Genomic DNA, 18,470 nt, shown 5'->3' with positions numbered 1-18,470 from the left:
ACACATATTTTTTGGTTATAAGGAAGATGTATTTGTCAGCCTGGGAAGCTGGAACTTATTTTTTGTAATGGTTTGTTAGCTGTCTTGGTAACTTTTAACTATCAAGATGTAGAATATGGGGACATCCTTCGCACTCTTGGCCAGACTGCAAACATGAAGGGTGGAGCTGTGTCTGACAGGTGATGGACCCAGGGCCCCACCCAGGCGGTCTGGCCCCAGCACCCAAGTGCTTCCCATTGAACCGTACTGCCTGGGTGTAGAGAATGGGGAGGGTGTTTTGGAAGAGTAATGCTCACAGAAGTTTCTGGAAGAGGCCTGTGAAGATGCCAAGGAACCTCTGTAGGGAGTGGAAGTTAGTGTTGGGGAAAAGTTTGATGGGTGAGGAGGTCAGGAGTACAGACTAAGGGTGGTGGGGGTGCTGGGGGCACTGGCATTTCCTCTGGGACATCAGACTCACTGAAAGGGGGCTTATCAGGAGAGAGCTTGTAGCTGGGAAGTCCTTGGGTTCTGATCCCTCTGTTGAGATGGTTCTCTTGACTTTAGCCAACTCCCTATCACCCCCAGGAATGGAAAGCCAGTGTCACTTGACAATCATAAAAATAAATACAGGGGAGGGGCTGGCCTGGTGGTGCAGCGGTTAAGTGCGCATGTTCCGATTCGGCGGCCCAGGGTTCGCTGGTTCGGATCCCGGGTGCGGACATGGTACCGTTTGGCAAGCCATGCTGTGGCAGGCGTCCCACATATAAAGTAGAGGAAGACGGGCATGGATGTTAGCTCAGGGCCAGTCTTCCTCAGCAAAAAGAGGAGGATTGGCGGTGGATGTTAGCTCAGGGCTAATCTTCCTCAAAAGAAAAATTAAAAAATAATAAACTTCTTGAAAATAAATAAATAAAAATAAATAAATGAATACAGGGGAAATGAAGCAATACTCTTGCCTGCCAGATGCTGCTAATGCTGAGACAGCTAGTGTGAGAGAGATGTTAGAGCCAGGCTAGCACTAGGCTGAGATCCTTCTCTTTAATGGTATCAAAAGGATTGAAAGGGGCCTGCGCTGTGGCTGAGTGGTTAAGTTCGTGTGCTACGCTTCAGCAGCCTGGGGTTTCACCAGTTTGGATCCTGGGCGTGGACCTAGCTCCGCTCATCAAGCCATGCTGAGGCGGCGTCCCACATAGCACAACCAGAAGGACCCACAACTAGAATATACAACTATGTACTGGGGGGCTTTGGGGAGAAGAAGAAGAAGGAAAAAAAGAAGATTGGCAACAGATGGTAGCTCAGGCACCAACCTTAAAAAAAAAAATTCCTTTTGAAAAAAAAGGATTGAAAAAGAATTCGAAACGCAAAGTTACATTTTGCCACGTCTAGGTCCACTGCATCATCTTCGGGCCCCAGAGATATAGCCCTGCTGGTCTGGGAAACACTGCTCTAGGCCAGACTCCAAGAGAGCGCTAATCCCAGCGGCCAAGCCAGACTTCCACCATTCTCCCTCTACCACTCTCTAACAGCGTGTGCTGGCTACAACGTTTCCAAAACCAGCCCCCAACAATTTCCCCCATCCCTGTGCCATGTCGCTCTTCCTACCAGGAGGCAGGGGCTGTTTCCCCTCCCCTTGATTCTGGGCTGATCTTGGGACTTGCTTTGACTAATAGAACGCACCAGAAGGGATGCTGGGCCGGTTCCAGCCAAGGCGTTAACTGACCGTTTCTGCCTGGACTCTCTTGGAGCCCTGGGCCACCACACAAGAAGCCCGCCCTGCTGGAGAAAGAGGTCCAGCCAGCTCCCACCCGTTCCAGCCACCCCAGCTGACCTGTCAGCTGAAGGCAGACAAATGAGTGGCCCCAGCCACCACCATGAGGGGCAGAGGTACTGCCCAGCTGAGCCCGAGAATCGTGAAAAATCATAAATAGCTGTGGTTTTAAGTCACTGGGTTTTGGAGCAGTTTTTGCACAGCAGTAGATAACTGAAACATGTGCCAAACATCGCGAAGAGCCTCACAGCATCCCTGGGAGAATGTTGCCTTTAGCTCCATTTTACAGATGAGAAAATCCAGGTCCAGAAGGGTGACATCAGCTTGCCCACAGTCTCACAGCTAGAAAGTGGTGGAGCATGGATTTGGACCTGAGTCTGTCTGACTCTAAGATGGGCAGGACAAGCCGATGCCTAGAAGACCAGGGCAGTGCTTGTGTTCCAGTCACAGGAGGGAGGGACATGGTGCTGCCCACCTCACGCCCCTAGAGGACCGTCCTGGTAATGCAACAGGAGTATAGCAGGCTGAGGAGGGCAAGTGCGAGATGGACCGGGGAGACCAGGTCTGCACCGAAGGTTGACTCCAGGAGCTCTCGGAGTCAGAGTCTTCATGGCTGGGAGCTCTCTGACCCAAGTCGACCCTAGCCCCCACCCGCCTGAGATACCACCATTCTTCACACGGTCCCAACTGGATGTTATCTCTGGAAAGGTCTCTGGGCTTGTCTAGCTCACGAACCTGGGGACCCAGGTGGCCAGCCTCCTGCTGCCTAGTGCCCATGCTGTGACGGTCACAGGGCTGCCCGCGCTGGGTACCTCCCTGGCACAGAGCTAGAGTCCAAGAGCCGAGGGATCACATCAGACTCCCTCTGTGGAGAACATCCCCTGCTTCCTTTCTCTTGACCCCGCTGCTCCCTCCTGCCTCTCCATGTCATGTTCTGACATCCTGTCGAACATTCTTCTCAGGTCACAAGCTAAACCTGACATCCCTCTCCCCTCTGGATGCTGGATGCTTTCTCTGACGGATGAGAGAGGAGGACAAGGTGGCCTGTTAGTGACACTATTTCCTTAGGCTTGCAGAGCAGGACGTCCCTGCTAAGCCCACAGTGGGATTCAGACTCGGGCTAGGAGTGGAACTCGGGGGCTGGGGGCTCCCCAGGCACCTGTCTGCATGAGCTTTCTGAGTCCCGGGTGGACATCCTTTGGAGGCCTGGGAAGAGAAGGGACGTTTCTGGTGCAGTTGCCTGGGCCACAGGGAAAGATGAGAGGGGTGACATGGAAACAACAGAGGAGTCGGTGGTGTGTCACTCTCGACCTCTGCTCCACCCTTCTGCTCTGGAGACGTCAGAGAGCAGAAAGCCACATATCTCAAAACTCACTGGCAATGGGGATTCAGGTGCAAACTGGTTTCCGCCCAATGTCGACGCACTCGGTGCCATTTGGAAGACAGCAGGCTGCACCCCTTCTGCTGGCTTTGGCTCAGAGGTGAGACGGTGGAAAAGCAGTTTTTCTGCAGGAGCGTTCCAGGGGCCATTCTCCAGCCTTCTGGTTGTTGAGAGCAGGTTTGGCAGCAGCAATAGCAGTTTCCTGGTCCCGGATGTCAGCCACGGGGAGTGTTCTTGAACTCTGAGCTCCAGGGGGGCCTCAGAGGGAGGAGCCCCCTGCTGGGTCCCGGCTGGCCACCTCCTCTTCTGGGAGATGCTGTTCCCTCGGCTTGGGCAACATTACACCATCCTAGTAGGAGCCGCACCCACCTCTCTAACACCTCCCTCTCCCGGGTGGCTTGTCTTCCCTCTTCTTGTTCCCTCTCCCTCTCTTTCAATCATCTCCCCAAGAGAGCTGCTCAGCTCCCATAACTGTCACTTCTAGGCAGCTTAGAAGGCAGCCCTGGTGTGGCAGGAGCGATGGACAGAGCATCCAGAGGTTGACAGGGTAACCCTGGAACTACCACCCACCACCTGAGCACTAGGGAACCCATCATTTCTTCTTTGTGGGCCTCAGTTTCCTAACCCGTAAAATGATAGGGTTCAAATGAAAGTTCCCTCCCAGCTTGAACCTACAATGATTCATTCCACAAACATGTAATTGAGGGCCTGCGGTGTGACAGGTACTGGGCTAGGTGCCGGGGCAACAAGATAAATGGGGCCTGGTCCCTGTGCTTGTAGAGCTCAGATTCAAGAAGACAGGCAGAGGGATAAGCAGGGAATTATGACGCAGAGGCCTGCGTGCCGCAGTTGAGGGAATCGGCTTGTTCTCCCAGCCTTGGTCGCCGGTACAGGCGTGCTCAGTCCTTTTAGATGATCCCTTTGAATTCTAGCATCACGTCTGTAGAAAAGAGACTTGCATCGCTACCTTCTGATTTTTCAGTTTTAGGAGCCAATTAAGTTCTCACCCTATAATTAAATTAAATTCTCTTTCATCCGCCCTCCCCATCATAACCTTCTCTCAGAACCCCTGCCTGTCTCCCCTTTCTCCCATTATGGTCACATCGTCGGCTTAGTTAGATTGGGGTTCAGGGTTTCCATTATTATGACTAAATGGTATTTAAAGCTAAACCATGTAGTACATTGTTATTTCTTTTCTTTCAACATTTCATTCTCTCTAGAGTTAATTGCCCCCCCTTTTTTTTTCTTTTTTGAGGAAGATTAGCCCTGAGCTAACTGCTGCCAATTGTCCTCTTTTTGCTGAGGAAGACTGGCCCTGAGCTAACATCCATGCCCATCTTCCTCTACTTTATATGTGGGACGCCTGCCACAGCATGGCTTGCCAAGCAGTGCCATGTCCCCACCCGGGATCTGAACTGGCGAACCCCAGGCCGCCAAAGCAGAACCTGAGCACTTAACCGCTGCACCACCGGACCGGCCCTATTAATTGCCCTTTTTCATCTGCTTAGTTTTCTTTATACAAATCCCCAAATCTTTCCCAGCAGTGGAGATCTCATCACAATCTGCTCAAATTTTAGGCATTCTATGCAGTTTACCTTCTCGAAGAGATGGCTCCCACAGCCCTTGGACTTCTCCCAGTGGACTGGCTGCTCTCTACTCCTGGTTTGGGTCCCTAACTTCTGTCTTACGTTGATCTTCTGCTTCCTTTTTCTAAGTTTTGGAGGAACACATCCTCCGCCCTCCCACTGTGACAAATGGTGAAGGGGAGTTGCCGTTTTAGGGGGATTTGCCTGTCTTAACGTGTTTTGTTTTGTTTTTTTTTTTTGTCTTGACATGTTTTTATCCTGCGCCTAATTAATGGTTTCGCAGGGTACGGAATTTCAGGTTGGAAATAATTTTCTCTTAGAACTTCAAGGCAATATTCCCTTATCTTCTGTGGCAGCGTTGTTGAACAACCAATGCTGTTCTGAGTCTTGACCCTTTATGTGACTTGCTTTTCTCTCTAGAAGTTTGTAGGATCTTCTCTGTCTCCAGGGATCTCAATTCCATGACGATGTGCTTTGGTGAGGGGACATTTTTATACGCTTTTTGGCCTATTCGGTTTGGAAACTGTCCATTCATCCTGGGAAATGCTCTTGAATTACCATTTACGGATTTCCTCTTCTCTATTGCTCTCTTTCTGGATCTCCCGTTATCTAGAAGTTGGCCCTCCTGAACTGGCCCTTGAACTCCATCCTTTCTTCTGTTTTCCTTTGATGTCATTTTGTTTTCTGTAGTTTGGGGAGGATATCTTTAACTTCCAGCCTTCCTGTTTAATTTTCACTTCTGTTCTATTTTTAATTTCTAAGACCTCATTTTGGGCTCTGAGTGTTCATTTTTAAAGCATCTTATTCTTATTTCATGGGTGCAAGATCATATTTCTCTTGGAATAAATGATTTTTTAAAAACTTTTCTTCCATCTGCCCAGCAGTGTCCTCCCAGCTGCTTTCGTCCGTTTGTGTGGGTCTCTGTTTTCATGTCAGATGCTTTCCTCATAGTCTGTTGGTCCTCGGATTTCTGTTGAAGAATTGGACTCTAAAAGCTCTGTGCCTGGCGGTGGGCCTTGCTGCCCCGGCCTTTAGAAACTCTGCTGTCAGAGTCTCTCACTTAACCCCCGTGGAGTGCCCCTGCCTCGATGACCTCAGTGTCCTCCAGCCCAAGACCCTCTGTTCTACCCACTGCGGATTATGCATCTCCCGTCATCCGCAGTGGGACAGGGAGGGGAGGCCTACCTGCACAGCGTGGCCGAGCGATCTGGAGACCTGTCTGCTCCTTAAACCAACTTTCAACCAGTTCACATTTTTTTTTTTTTACAACAGACTTTATTTTAGGGGGAAGTTTTAGGTTCACAGCAAAACTGAGAGCAAAGTACAGAGAATTCCCATGTTTTATCTGCCCTGTACGTGTACAACATCCCCACCGTCAATGTCCCCCACCAGAGTGGTGCATTTGTTACCCTCAATGAACCTACATTGTCGTGTCATCGCCACCCGAAGTCCGTAGTTTACATTAGGGCTCACTCTTGGTGGTGTACATTCTGTGGGTTTGGACAAATGTATAAGGACATGTGTCCACACTGTAGCATCATACTGAGTAGTTTCACTGCCCTAAAAATCCTCTGTGCTCCTCCTAGTCACCCCTCCACCTCCCTAGCCCCCGGCAACGACCTACTTTTTTACTTTTTAAAACTTCACCCTCACCCCCACGTCTGGGAGTAACCCCACCAGCCACCGATCCCTGGGCCCCGGGTGGAGGTCCGGAAGGTGGGGTCGGCTGCCTCTCAGCTGGCTCTCCTCATGGCAGCTCAGGACTCAGATCTCTCTGTCATCCTCTCTCACTGTGGTCTAACAGGCCTTCAGGCGGGCGGGAGGGGAAGCGCACGCGCTCAAGCTGCCATCTTTAACTAGAAGTCACTCCAATTGGAGTTTCTGTTGTTACATCAAGTTTAACCTAACCTAGACCAGTTTCCTCATCTTCCACCACAAAATAAACTCCTCCACCATCTATCCTAGTTTCTGCTGGTGGCTTCTGCTACCCTGTTACCTAAGGTTTAAACCTCAGGGTCCCCGCGAACCTCCACCTCCCTTGCCTCCTCTTTGTGGAACCATCTCACCTCCTTCTTTCTTCCTTTCTGGTGTCCCTTCCTCTCTGTTCACAGCCACCACCCAGATCCGGCTTCTCACACCCAGGCTTGAACGAATGGCCTGTTGATGATCTTCAAGCTTTCGCTCTTCACATCTAACCTACAAAATGACTGTTTAAAAAGAAAAAAAAAAGAGCTGCCATGGTCTTGTCACTCCCTGCTCGGAAATATTTTGTCTAGAGTAAAAAGTCTAAATTTCTGAGTTGGGCAGGCATGTTTCCACAATATGACTCCCGTCTGCCTCTCCTCTCCGGGTCTAATTCTCCTGCCACTGCTGCTGTGCACGGTTGCTCTGAACATGCTGGTCCCTGCCTGACGCTGTTCCCTCTGCCCGTGCACCTCTTAAGACTCAGCTCAGGGGCCGGCCCCGTGGCCGAGTGGTTAAGTTCATGTGCTCTGATCAGTGGCCCAGGGTTTTGCGGGTTTGGATCCTGGGCGCGGACATGGCACTGCTCATCAGGCCACACTGAGGTGGCGTCCCATACGCCACAACTAGAAGGACCCACAACTAGGATGCACAACTATGTAGTGGGGGGCTTTGGGGAGAAGAAGAAGAAGAAAAAAAACTCACTAACAACAACAAAAAAAGCCTCAGCTCAAATGCTGCCTCTGACGCGAAGCTTCTCGAGTTACCCCAGGGAAGATGCGCCTGCCTTCATCTGAGTTCCCAACCTTGACGAGCATGTGGTATTGTCACTTTTCTGCTTACTATCTGTCTCTCTGGGGGATGGGACTGTGTCTTCTTCACCCTGTACCTTCGGGGCGTGGTGCGTTGTATGCAGTAAGTACTCATTTGTGTGGAATGTAAGAATGATTGACTTTACAGCTCTACTTCATTATTTGTCTGTGTCTACTCCTTTCCATGCTGCTGCCTCCACTGTCACCATATTAATAACAATTTTAGGGGCCGGTCCCTTGGCCAAGTGGTTAAGTTCCGACGCTCTGCTTTGGCGGCCCGGGGTTTCGCTGGTTCAAATCCTGGGGGTGGACACGGCACCGCTCATCAGGCTGTGCTGAGGCGGCGTCCCACGTGCCACAACTAGAAGGGCCCACAACTAAAAATACACAACTATGTACTTGGGGGGCTTTGGGAGAAAAAGGAAAAATAAAATCTTTAAAAAAAACTCAACTTTATAGGAAGATTTTTTTTTTTTTTTTAAGATTGGCCCCTGGGCTAACAACTGTTGCCAATCTTCCTTTTTCGTTTTTAAAGATTGGCACCTGGGCTAACAATTGTTGCCAATCTTTTTTTTTTTTTGCTTTATCTCCCCAAACCCCCCCGTACATAGTTGTATATCTTAGCTGCAGGTCCTTCTAGTTGTGGGATGTGGGACGCCATCTCAATGTGGCCTGACGAGCGGTGCCATGTCCGTGCCCAGGATCCGAACCCTGGGCCGCCGCAGCAGAGCGCGCGAACTTAACCACTCGGCCACGGAGCCGGCCCCAAGGAAGATCTTTTTGATAATAGAGATCTCTTTGACTTTCCTTGAAAGAGTCAGAAGAAGGACCTTCTCTCTATCAGGGATTACTGAGAGCATAAGGGAGAAGAGTATGTTCTTCCCATGCTGCCTTATTGCGACCCATTCTTTTCCTTGGGCAGCAGTGTTCTTTCCCAGCTGTTCTGTGAGCCCCTGAGGGCAGGGCCTGTGCCGAGCTGTGACGCCCAGCACCCAGCACCAGCCTGGGCATAGAGATAGGTGCTCAACGGGGATCTGTAGACGACTGTGTGTGCTCCGGGGTAGGGGAAGACAAGTGGGTCAGGTTGGGGTGACTCTCTGGTATGGAAGGGAAATCCGGAAGGCCAGGTGAGCCTAGGTCAGGCCTGGGGGTGGTGGCAAAGGTGTGACAGAGAGGACCAACGTAGGTTGTGAGAGAGGGCATCTGGGAACAGTCAGTGTCAGCCAAGAGCCCTTTGGGAAGCAGGGAGCAGGAGAAGGATGAGGAAGGACTTAGACGGTGGGGGAAGAGAAACGTGTGGAGGGGCAGGTGCATTGGGAGAGGGGCGAAGCAGGCGGGAAGTAGGTCCCCAAGAGTGAAGGCCTTAGGGCAACTTCTTCACTCCAACGAGCTGGCCAGCCCCCACCCTCCTTCCCACTCCCCCGCCTCCTGCTCACCTCAGGAGTTCCACGTGTAGCACACGTGTCAGAGCCGCCTTCATCTTCACTGCTGCCGACACTTCCTTCCTCCCCCCGAGTGTCATCAGGTCTAGACCGGGGCCTCTGCTCATGGATAGGATTCCCACCCCTCCCTCCTTCCCCCAGCCAGAGGTGAGTCCCATGACTGCGTCCAGACTCCCCCTCCCAGAGGGGGTCCCCACCCGTCTCCCTGAGCAGCTGGATCCCCAGTCCTGGAGGAGATAACGAGAAAGAAGGAGATGCGAGAAATGCCTGGTCTGACGGAGGAGTGAGGACAGGCTCACACGCACTCAGGGGAGCACAGCCCGATCCTCTTCTGCCCTCTCCCCACCCCTTCAAAAGACATACAAATACAAAACGTCATCACAGCTGAGAAAATTCATAATAAAACCTTTTCTTGACATTCCATGGCCGGTCCTCTCTCCCCTCCACTTCTGGGGGTCCTCTCTTTCTCTCTGTTACTAAACTCCTTGAAAGAGAAATTACATCCAACCCTCCATTTCCAGTCCACACACTGACTCCTTAATTCGTCCCTCTTCTGCTCTCAGTCTCCTTGGAAGCCCTTCTGTCCTAGGGTACCAGAGGCCGCCTGTTCCGAAGTCCATGGTGCGGCGGCGGTGGTGGGGTCTCCGAGGCCTTGAAGTCCATGGACCCTGCAGCCCCTGTGCCTGCAGACTGCTGCCTCGGCCGTGGGACTGCCCTCTCTCCTCCTTGTCCACCGATGATCCCCGCCTTCCTTCACAGCCATGCCTCTTACCCCATGACGAGACAGGGGCCCAGATGTGCCCCACCAAAGTCCATTTCTCCAGCCCCTCTCCATGGGGGCAGCTGGACGTCCTGCCCGCCCTGTGAGCCCAGCAGAACATTTGGCCTCTTCCTTGGCCCTATCTTGAGCCCGAGGGGCTGAAAGGATGGGAATTCTTCCTGTGGCACAGGACCTGAACCGGAATCACTCTTTGTTTTTAAATGAAATAGTCCAGTCACAGAAAAGGTACAGAGAGCAACAGAATGACCTCGCCACCCAGCTCAAGAATTAACCATCATTGATATGCTTGAAGACCCTTGAATGCCCCTCCCCATCGCATCCCCCTTCCACAGAGAGGCAGCCACCATCATGAATTTGTTATTTGCCATTTCTACAAATTATTTAAATGTCTGCTACATGTGTATGTGCCCTTATGTGACATATAGTATTATTATGCATGTTTTCAAGCATTATGTAAATGGATACACTCTCTACATATCTTTCTTCCACTTACTCTTTTTTCTCATTTACTTTGCAGATACAAATAGTTCTTGGTTATCCTTTTTCTCTGCAGTATAATATTCCATTGTAAAACTGTGCCACACTTGCTTTACCTCCTTGCCTTTAGGAGGTGAAAAGACCTTTAGATTATACCCAGTTGAGGTCATTCTGGATCTCTCTTCTCTCATGCAGCCACTCAGTTCCATCTGCTACTCTGTTGTTCAAAAAGCCTCCTGATATCATTCTCCAAAGCAACCTCTCTATTTAGGACTTCCTCACCTGCCACCTGGACAACCCCAGTGGTCACCTAAGTGGTCGCACAGCCCCAGTGTTTCTCGCCTATTCTCCCCCCAGCTACTTTCTCTCCAAACCCCATGTTGATTGTTACTCCTCTGCTCTAGACCCTCTCTGGGGCACACTGCCCCAGCCCCCAACTTGGATCCCCAGCTTGGCCTTCAGCACCCTCTGGAGCCTGGCTCCCACCTTTCCAGAATAATCTCCCAGTACGGCAGGGTCTCTGGCCTTCTAGGCTCTCCCCGAAATGTCCTAACCTGTCACCCCCCTGCCTCCGTTCAGCTATTGCCCCACTCACCATGCTCTCCTGCTGTCTTATCTTTCCCTCAAGGTTCCTGTAAGCCTCACCTCCAAGAAGCCTGCTTGGAACACCTCTGAAGGCCACAGCGTGTGGCATTGAAACCACTGACATGGCCCCTGCCAAACCCGCTGTGTATTTATTTAAGTACAAGACGGTCCCCCTCTGGCTGGAAACTCCTCCGTGACGTAGACCACATCGTTTTACCTTCATCAGCATCAGCATCAGCATCAGCATCACTGCTTGCTGGGTATCAACAGGTGTGGGCCCTGGAGACAGGCTTCACATTGACTGTGCCGCTTAATCCTCCCCTGAGTCTTCTGAGTAGCCAGGCATTCTTCTCAGTGCTTTATAGACGAGGAAACTGCACCACAGTTCACTGGCGCAAGGCTGAGCCCAGCTCAAAGGAGGTAAACATGGGCTGGCCATGGCAGTGGTGGCACCCACTGGCCTCCCTGCGCCTGCTGCTGCCACTGCATCAGCCGCCTCCACTCAGTCCTTTTTCTGCCACATTAGCCTTCCCCAAGCCCCACTGCAGCCCCTGTACGGGCCTAGAAAGCCTCTCCTGTCCCCTTTCCTACCCCGATTTCCCCTCCCCTGCTCCAGCCTCTCTTCCAGGGAGTCCTCCAGGAGCACTCCAATCCCGCTGACCCCAACTGGCATCCAGGACTGCATTTTATGAACACCTATTATGTGTCATGGGCCTAATATTCTCCAGACACCTTTTTTTATGCTTTGTCCTTAATCTCAACAAGCCCATGATGATTGCACCAACCCCCCATTCTACAGACCAGGAAGTCAAACCCCAGAGAGATCAAGAAACTTTCCCAAGGCTGCAGAGCTCATAAGTAGCAGAGGCAGGATTTGTACCCTCCCCGGGCTGCCTCCCGCAGGGCCTGAGTTGACTCCCTTGAAGCAGCACCCAGCCCATCCCAGCAGTTTCCCAGCCCGAGCAGCGGCTCTCTGAGAGCAGAGGCCTGCCCCGTGCTGCTCTGCCGTCCCCCACGCCTGCGCGCAGGAGTGGCCTGGTGTAGACAGTCTGAGTTCCAGGGTTGGGGTGGGAGCCTTCCAGTCAGGACCAGAGGCTCCAGAGGGCTCGGTGTGCCCAGGCCTCTCTGCACGGCCCCGCTAACTCAGCCCATCTTCCAAAGGTGGCCAGACCCCTCCCCGCGCCCCGTCCCTGGCCCCTCCTGGCCAGGACAGAGGGCCTTTCAGCCCTGGCTGCCACCATGCCCACCTTCTCGGGAGGGGCTGTTTTTCTAAACTTTTGCTCCTGAGGTGGAGGCAGCCTGCAGGTGTGGAGGGGACCCGGGCCTGGGTGGTGCCCTGGGTGTCCACAGGCAAATCGCAGGCTTTCAAGGCAGAAGGGACCTCTTGGCATAAACACATCGGAGTGGCGGCACGTGTGTGTGCCCGTGTCTGCGCACAGGCCAGGTGTATGCTGGCGCGTGTGTGTGTGTGTGTGTGTGTGTGTGTGAGCTCCCCGCCTCAGACAAGGGCCGCTTTGTGCTCACCGCTGACGCCCTGCTCCAGCAGGAGGCCCCCATTTGATGGTTTTGTAGGGTGTTTCAGCCTTCTTCCTCCACTTCTCTGTCCCTCAGACTCTCCCAAGCTCCAGCTGACCTCATTCTGCCTGGAGAAGAACGGCAGCTGGGGGAGCCAGTGCCTAATGCCTCGCTCTGAGGCCCTCTGTGCCTCAGTTTCCCCACTGGGAGTCTCCAAGAAAGGGTGAGGAGAGAAACCAAAGTATTTAGTGTTGCTAGAAAGCTAAGACTACGCCACTCAGCCCCTCTTCCCCACTCTAAGCGCAGGCTCCTCATTCTTCACGCTTCCTCTGTTAACCGCTGACTCCCTGACCTCAGTTCCTCATCCGTAGATGGGGAGAACAACAGCATCTAACTCAGGGTTGTTGTGAGGATTACAGGAAATAGAAGGCTTCTAGAACAGTGTCTGGGAGGTAATAAGAGCTCATTAAGTGTGATGATTATTACCAGTAAAACTCTCTGTTGAGCCCCTTGTTGGGCTGGGGTACTAGGCTCCCCTAGATTGCTCTTCTCTCTCTTGCCTTCTCCTGTTTCTGTTCAGGATGCTTCACAGCTCACAGGTTGGAGGGTCTTGAAAGCCCCCCAATGAAAGAAAGAACCTTTTCTGCTCTTAGCTGGCGGCTGCTCTCCGGAGATGGGGTCTAGGGCGGTCGTCCATCCCCTGCCCCCACCCTCCTCCCATGGTTAAGTTTGCCCAGAGGAGGAGCAGAAAGTCCGCTTTGTCTAAAGCGCCCTCTGCTGGCCGTTGGCAAAAGACCTTGGGCAAGGGTGGCCGGTCAATGGTGGGAGGAGGCAAGAGCTTTCTGACAGGGAGGGGGGGACTTCTGCCCAATGCCGACCCCAGAGCGCTACCTTCCCATCCTCAAAATGCCCGGCTTGGAGCATCCCTTTTTTTGGCCAGCCAGAGAACAGGTTTTGAAGAGAGCTTCCCTCGCCCCATCAGGGCAGAAATGCCAAGACCAGGACAAGCTGCCAGCCAGAGCGAACCTGCCCCCAGTAGCTGCAGATAACAGCAGGAAGGAGAGAGGCTACACAGCATGCAGAACTTCCTGACAGCAAAGCACGATTGGGGGGCATGGCAGAGTTGGCTCTTATTCAGAAGGTAATAACGCAGCAGGGGGCTGACCCTCGTGGGATCTGTCAGATCAGTCAGAAAATTAATTATTGAGTCTGTAAGCCCACTCAGAAGACGGAGATCCACAGCAACCTTCTGTTTCTGATGTTGCAAGACCTCCTGCCAACACCTAAGATCTTCTCCCCACGTCCAAATGCACTAACCAGACACTTGCCATATCCCTTTGGGGAGGGAATAAAAAAGAAGACTCTGGTGGAAGCAGGAAAAACTGAAGTTAGACTACTGGAAGGACCGTCCTGACAGTGAGGCTGGGCGTAGCCTTGTCCCTTTAGAGTCTCTGGTGTGGAAAGGATGCCCCTGAGGCCAGCCTGTGGAACAGATCTTCTGTCGGTGGAGCAGGAGGAGCTGGGAGCTTGGCAGCCAACACTCTGGATTCTCAGGGGGCTTTCTATTGGGCTGGTGGGTCCAGGAGGGGAGAAGGGGGAGGGGAAGCGGTGAAGTCACGGGTAATTGATTGCACTGTAGACAGTGCCCTTGTCCACAGGGATCACATGCTACTTCTACTGCACAGGACCCAGGTGGCCTCTGCGGAGGGTGGGGAGGGCAGAGTACAACACGCGGCAGTGCTGCTTGACACAGTGTCTGGGGGGGCCGGACGGCGGGCGGAGGGGGCGACTCTGAGACCCCAGGCTCAGCTCCCCTGGCCTGGCCCTCTCCATGGAGGGACAGGGAGTTCACCCCAGGCTCCACGCCGGTGTCCAGAGGATTAGGGGGTGGAGGTGGTGTGGACCGGGTGAGACAGACAGAAAGCGAGACAGAAGGAAACAGCTGATGGTCGAAAGGCGTGGGAGAGGACAAGACAGGCCTGAGACAAAGACTCAATCTCTGGATCCTACCCCCTTTTGCCTGCCCCACTTCCATCCCAAGTTTGCCTTCTGGAAAGTTCCAGCCATTTGGGGATTTGTGGGAAAGGTGACTGTTTCCAGTTCTGCTGTTGTCTCCACACTTCCCCCCAAGTACACACACTCCTTCCTGGGCTCTGCCCCAGGACAGAGGCCCGGGGACCCCGACTCTCGAGGAGTGTGTCTGAAAAGTGACCACGGTGCCAGAAGAAGGGAACCGGTAGATAACCCTGGTAATGGGCACTTGGGTCTGAGAAGGCAGGGGGCGCCCCTGGTGGGGAGGGGTGGTGAGTGGGGATTGGGGACTTGAGGGGGCGCTGAGGGAGGTGTCAGGACCCACCTTTGGCTTCACAACTTGGACCTCCCCCTCCTTTCCTTCCCTCCCCCAACTGTCCAGGGTGCCCTTTGCAGTTAGAAGAACCCCCTTTCCGATCCCGAGCCCACCCGTACTGTGACACCGCACACATGGGCGTGCATGAGCCGACAGCCCCACCACACGCATCTCGATGCCACCCCCCACACGCGCACACACACACACGCGCCTATCCAGGCAGCCCCCACAAAGACATGGGTGATGCGCCCAGAAGGGCCCCGGGCACGCCGGGGGACGGCTCCCAGGCAGTGGCCCTACAGCAGGGGTCCTTCCCATCCCAGGACGAATCGACCACCTGCTGAAAACGCTCTGGCAGGAACCCGGCTTCCAAACTGTGAAGGAAGTGGGGCAAGGAGCTGTGACCTTGGAAGAAAATAGGAGAGACTGGGTTTGAAATAAAATCCCAGAGAATGCCATGATGAGCGGAAGAGGGGGACAGGAGGGGCGTGGAGGACCAAAGGCCCTGTTGTAAACCTGGAGCCTGACCAGTGTCAGGGGTAAAAGCCTACACCCTCGCACTCAGGCTCTTGAAGAGAATGTCCCCACAGGAGCCCCACGTCCAGCTGGCACCGCCTGCCCTCAGAGCAGTCTTTCCACGTTAACGCCCCGGCCCTCCCTCACCTTGGTGACACACGCAGGGCCCGGTGAATAGAGGACGTTTAATATTTCTGTGCTGGTCAAACGGAACACAGGTGGGGGGTACACAGGGGAGGGGGCGGAGGGCCCCCCGCCTCGCGGGAGGGGTGGCTGTGAAGGGGTGTATGTGGGGGTTTCTTGGGAAATAGTCCAAGGAGTCTTCTCAGCAAAGGGGCCTGGGGTGTCCTGAGCATCCAACACTCCCGGTCCTTGGCCTTAAGGTGGGGTCCCCCATAGGGGGTCTGTGGAGAGTCTCACTTTTTTTCCAGCTCCTCTGCTGGAATCCACACTCCCAGCATGATGGGGGACTTGGTCCTAGACGGGGGTCTGGAGAGCCCCCAGGTGGGAACCGGGCTCCTGTGCCCCCTGCCCACGGGGTGCCGAGGGCTGCCCGCCTCCTCCTCTCTGCCCTCTTTCCTTCCCCCTGGCTGGGCAGGAGCAGAGGTGGGTGAGCAGGGGCCCCAGCCTCTCCTGAGTCCCAGGGTCCTCAGGGTGGGGTGGAGGAAGGGTGGAGGGAGAGGGTCTTGGCCACCAACAGACACTGTAAACTTTGGTTTTAAACAATAACTTAAGTGGAGGGAGGGTTCCAGCCTGGGGCAGGGGAGGGGGCAGGAGGAGTGGGCCAGGGAGGTGACAAAGGAAAAAGCCAACAAAAAGTTTTGGTTTTTGCTTCCGGCATAAGAAAGGTCTTTGGTCATCCGTTTAACTGGGGACAGGGCTGCTGAGTGAGGGTGAGGGAAGACTGCAATGGGGGACCTGTAGGCTGGGGGCAGGGTGACCGTTAGGTCACAGCAGCCACGGTATTAATCCCACCTGCCCCTCAGCCTCCTTTTAGTCTGGCTTTTCCGGGTGACAGAGGCAGGGTGCTTCCCCCAGCCGGTGCCACCTCTGGCCCCAACCCCAGCCTCAAGGGCACCTGGGCTCCCATCAGCGGCTCCACGTCCAGAGTCCACCTGGCACAGCCGTCCATAGGGAGGCGGCCGCGCCGGGCCTCTTCCTGGGCTCCCTCGTGTGGGCGCCGCGGAGTAGCACCCAGCACACGGGCTGAGGGCCCAGGTCAGCCTGGGTCTGGCTCAGGTCGGGGGGAGGGGCTGGAGCCTGGCAGGGACCCCGTCAAGGGACAACTTGTCCCGCCCCAGCTGTGGCTTTTTGAAGGGGCACAGCCGAGGGGGCTGGCTTCTCCCAGGGCCGGTCTGAAACCTCAGTTGCCCCATCCCGGCGCGGGCGGGGTGGAGAGCTATTTCTTCACAGTACGGAGAAGACGGCGGAAGGGAGCACGAACGAGGGAAGCGGGGGGGCCTCTGGCCAGAAATCACTGCCGGAGCCAGGAGCCAGGTGCGAGGGGCCCTGGGTCTGAGAGGGGTGGCTTAGCCCCGCCTGCGGGTCTCCATGGCGCTGAGGGGCCCCGTAGGGGACAGCTGGTGGGGGAGGAGGGCCCTGCTGCTGCTGGTGGTTGGGGGGAGGCGGTATTCAGATATAGGGGGGGTCTGAGGAGGGGTCTGGGCCCTCCGTGTCCTCTGCTGGTCCCAGACCAGGGGTTCTGTGTCCCCTCGGGAGCGGGGCAGTCCCTGCCCCCCGAGCGTCTGTCACTCAGGTCACAGCGGTGCTGCTGGCCCAGCCCCCCATCTGAGTCCTGGAAGTGCCTTGAGGTTTGGGCGGGGCTGTGGACTGGGGGTGGGTGGGGCCTGGGTTCCGGAAGGGAGGGGTCTCACCCCTGCCCTGCCTGCCCCTGGAGGCCCTTAGGACAGTTCCTCTCCCGGTGGCAGCTCTTCCTCCAGGTCCCTGTCTTCCGGAGGCCCCGAGGTGCTGGGGTTGGGGGGCCCCAGTGGGGGACCGGGCCGCCTGTCTTCCTCCGCCTCCGCAGGCTCCTCTTTGACCTGCACCTGGTGGCTGCGACAGAAGGGATCCTGTGGGCACCCCGGGGGCTTTCCTCTGCCCCCGCAAACACATCCAGAATTTGGGGGCACAGTGGTGTGTCCACAGCTCACCTCCCCAGGATCCCACTATCCCTGAGCCACTGAGGCCTGATGCCTTAGGTCTGATGTCCCCCAGGGCTGTCTCCAAGGGAAAGGGGACGCTGGGATGGACGAGATTGCCTTTGGCTGAGAAGGAGAGAGAGAAGGGAAGGCCAGAATGCAGGAAGGAGGGGAAGGAGGGAAGTAAAACAAAGGGAGAGAGAAGAGAATAAGAAAGGAGAGAGAAGGGAGAGAGGAGGGGAGGACCAATGGGAAGGGAGAGAGGCCACTTGTCCTGGGAAGAGGTGGCGGAGATTGGTGAGATGGGGACGCCACTCACAGCGGGAAGATCCCAACTTCCTGATGGGGCACCAGGGCGGGTGGGGTCCCTGCTGTGTGCTCACCTGTACTGGGGTGGGGAGAGGCGAGGGGGGCTGCTGCTGCCGTTGCTGGGCAGCGGCTCCACGGGGGCGCCCACGTCGTCATGGCTGAGGGGCAGGAGGCTGCTGGCTGAGCCGGGGTTCAGCATGCCAGGGCTGTTGAGGAGAGGGAAGCTGCTCTCGGCCAGGGCAGCCTGGAGGCACAGGGTTGGCCCCGTCACAGTGGGCTCCACCCGTCAGGGGCTTCCCCACTCCCTAGAGAGCCTTGTGTGTCTGTGCCGGCCGCTGGCAGGTCTCTCTCGGCAGCCCCCCAGCCCAGGCTCAACCTTCCGAACACAGCTCCCCCCACAAGGCCAGAGCTCTGACCCTACCTGCTTTCCTGGGAACCTGGGAGACAGAGGACCCCCAGACTGACAAGCTGGGGAAGGGACCCCACTGGTTATGCCCACCTCCCTGCTCTCCGCCCCGTCCCGTCCCGTCCCGCCCAAACCCAGCTTTGTCAGGAGAGGTGGGGCCCAGGCCCCGAGGCGGGGTCAGCAGAGGGTTGGGGTTTGCCCCCCAGAGTGCTCTTCACACTCCTTCCCACTGTCCCCTCCTGTGACAGATGGGCCTTCTGCATGGGGGGGGGGGGTCTCTTCTACAGGCCCTTGTGTGTGCTGGAGGGAGATGGAGGGGCAGGTGGCAGAGGGGGCGGGTGGACTCTGGCGGGGCCCGGTCACCTGGTAGCTGGCATTAAGTGCTCCGTAACTGAGGCCCGAGATCATGTTCTTCACCAGGGTGGGGCTCCTGGGGAGAGAGGATGTTCGGTTCGCTCACCCACAT

The 18,470-nt window shown here is 55.2% G+C and overlaps 2 protein-coding genes across 11 annotated transcripts in view; both read right to left on the bottom strand.

Annotated features, from left to right (window-relative positions):
- MDFI (MyoD family inhibitor) overlaps positions 1-4,887 on the bottom strand; it is a 37,042-nt gene extending 32,155 nt beyond the window's left edge. Inside the window, exon 1 of the mRNA XM_070584611.1 lies at positions 4,724-4,887. The gene's annotated coding sequence lies outside the window, so the exon portion shown is untranslated. The remainder of the gene's footprint in view (positions 1-4,723) is intronic.
- Positions 4,888-15,317: 10,430 nt separating this feature from the next.
- Positions 15,318-18,470, bottom strand: part of FOXP4 (forkhead box P4) — a 51,099-nt gene continuing 47,946 nt past the window's right edge. For 5 of the 10 annotated variants that reach the window (XM_070584597.1, XM_070584599.1, XM_070584598.1 and 2 more), the window contains 3 exons: positions 18,368-18,434; positions 17,673-17,842; positions 15,318-17,220 (listed from right to left, as the gene is read on the bottom strand). In XM_070584597.1, the coding sequence (XP_070440698.1) occupies positions 17,022-17,220; positions 17,673-17,842; positions 18,368-18,434 (436 nt within the window). In that variant the 3' untranslated portion in view covers positions 15,318-17,021. The remainder of the gene's footprint in view (positions 17,221-17,672; positions 17,843-18,367; positions 18,435-18,470) is intronic. The other 5 variants (XM_070584600.1, XM_070584602.1, XM_070584601.1 and 2 more) reach the window with 1 other exon arrangement.

The sequence above is a fragment of the Equus przewalskii genome, chromosome 19 (genome assembly GCF_037783145.1).
Source record: "Equus przewalskii isolate Varuska chromosome 19, EquPr2, whole genome shotgun sequence".
Taxonomy (NCBI): domain Eukaryota; kingdom Metazoa; phylum Chordata; class Mammalia; order Perissodactyla; family Equidae; genus Equus; species Equus przewalskii.
Note: the sequence above shows the minus strand (reverse complement) of the source record. Positions and strands in the feature narration are given on the sequence as shown.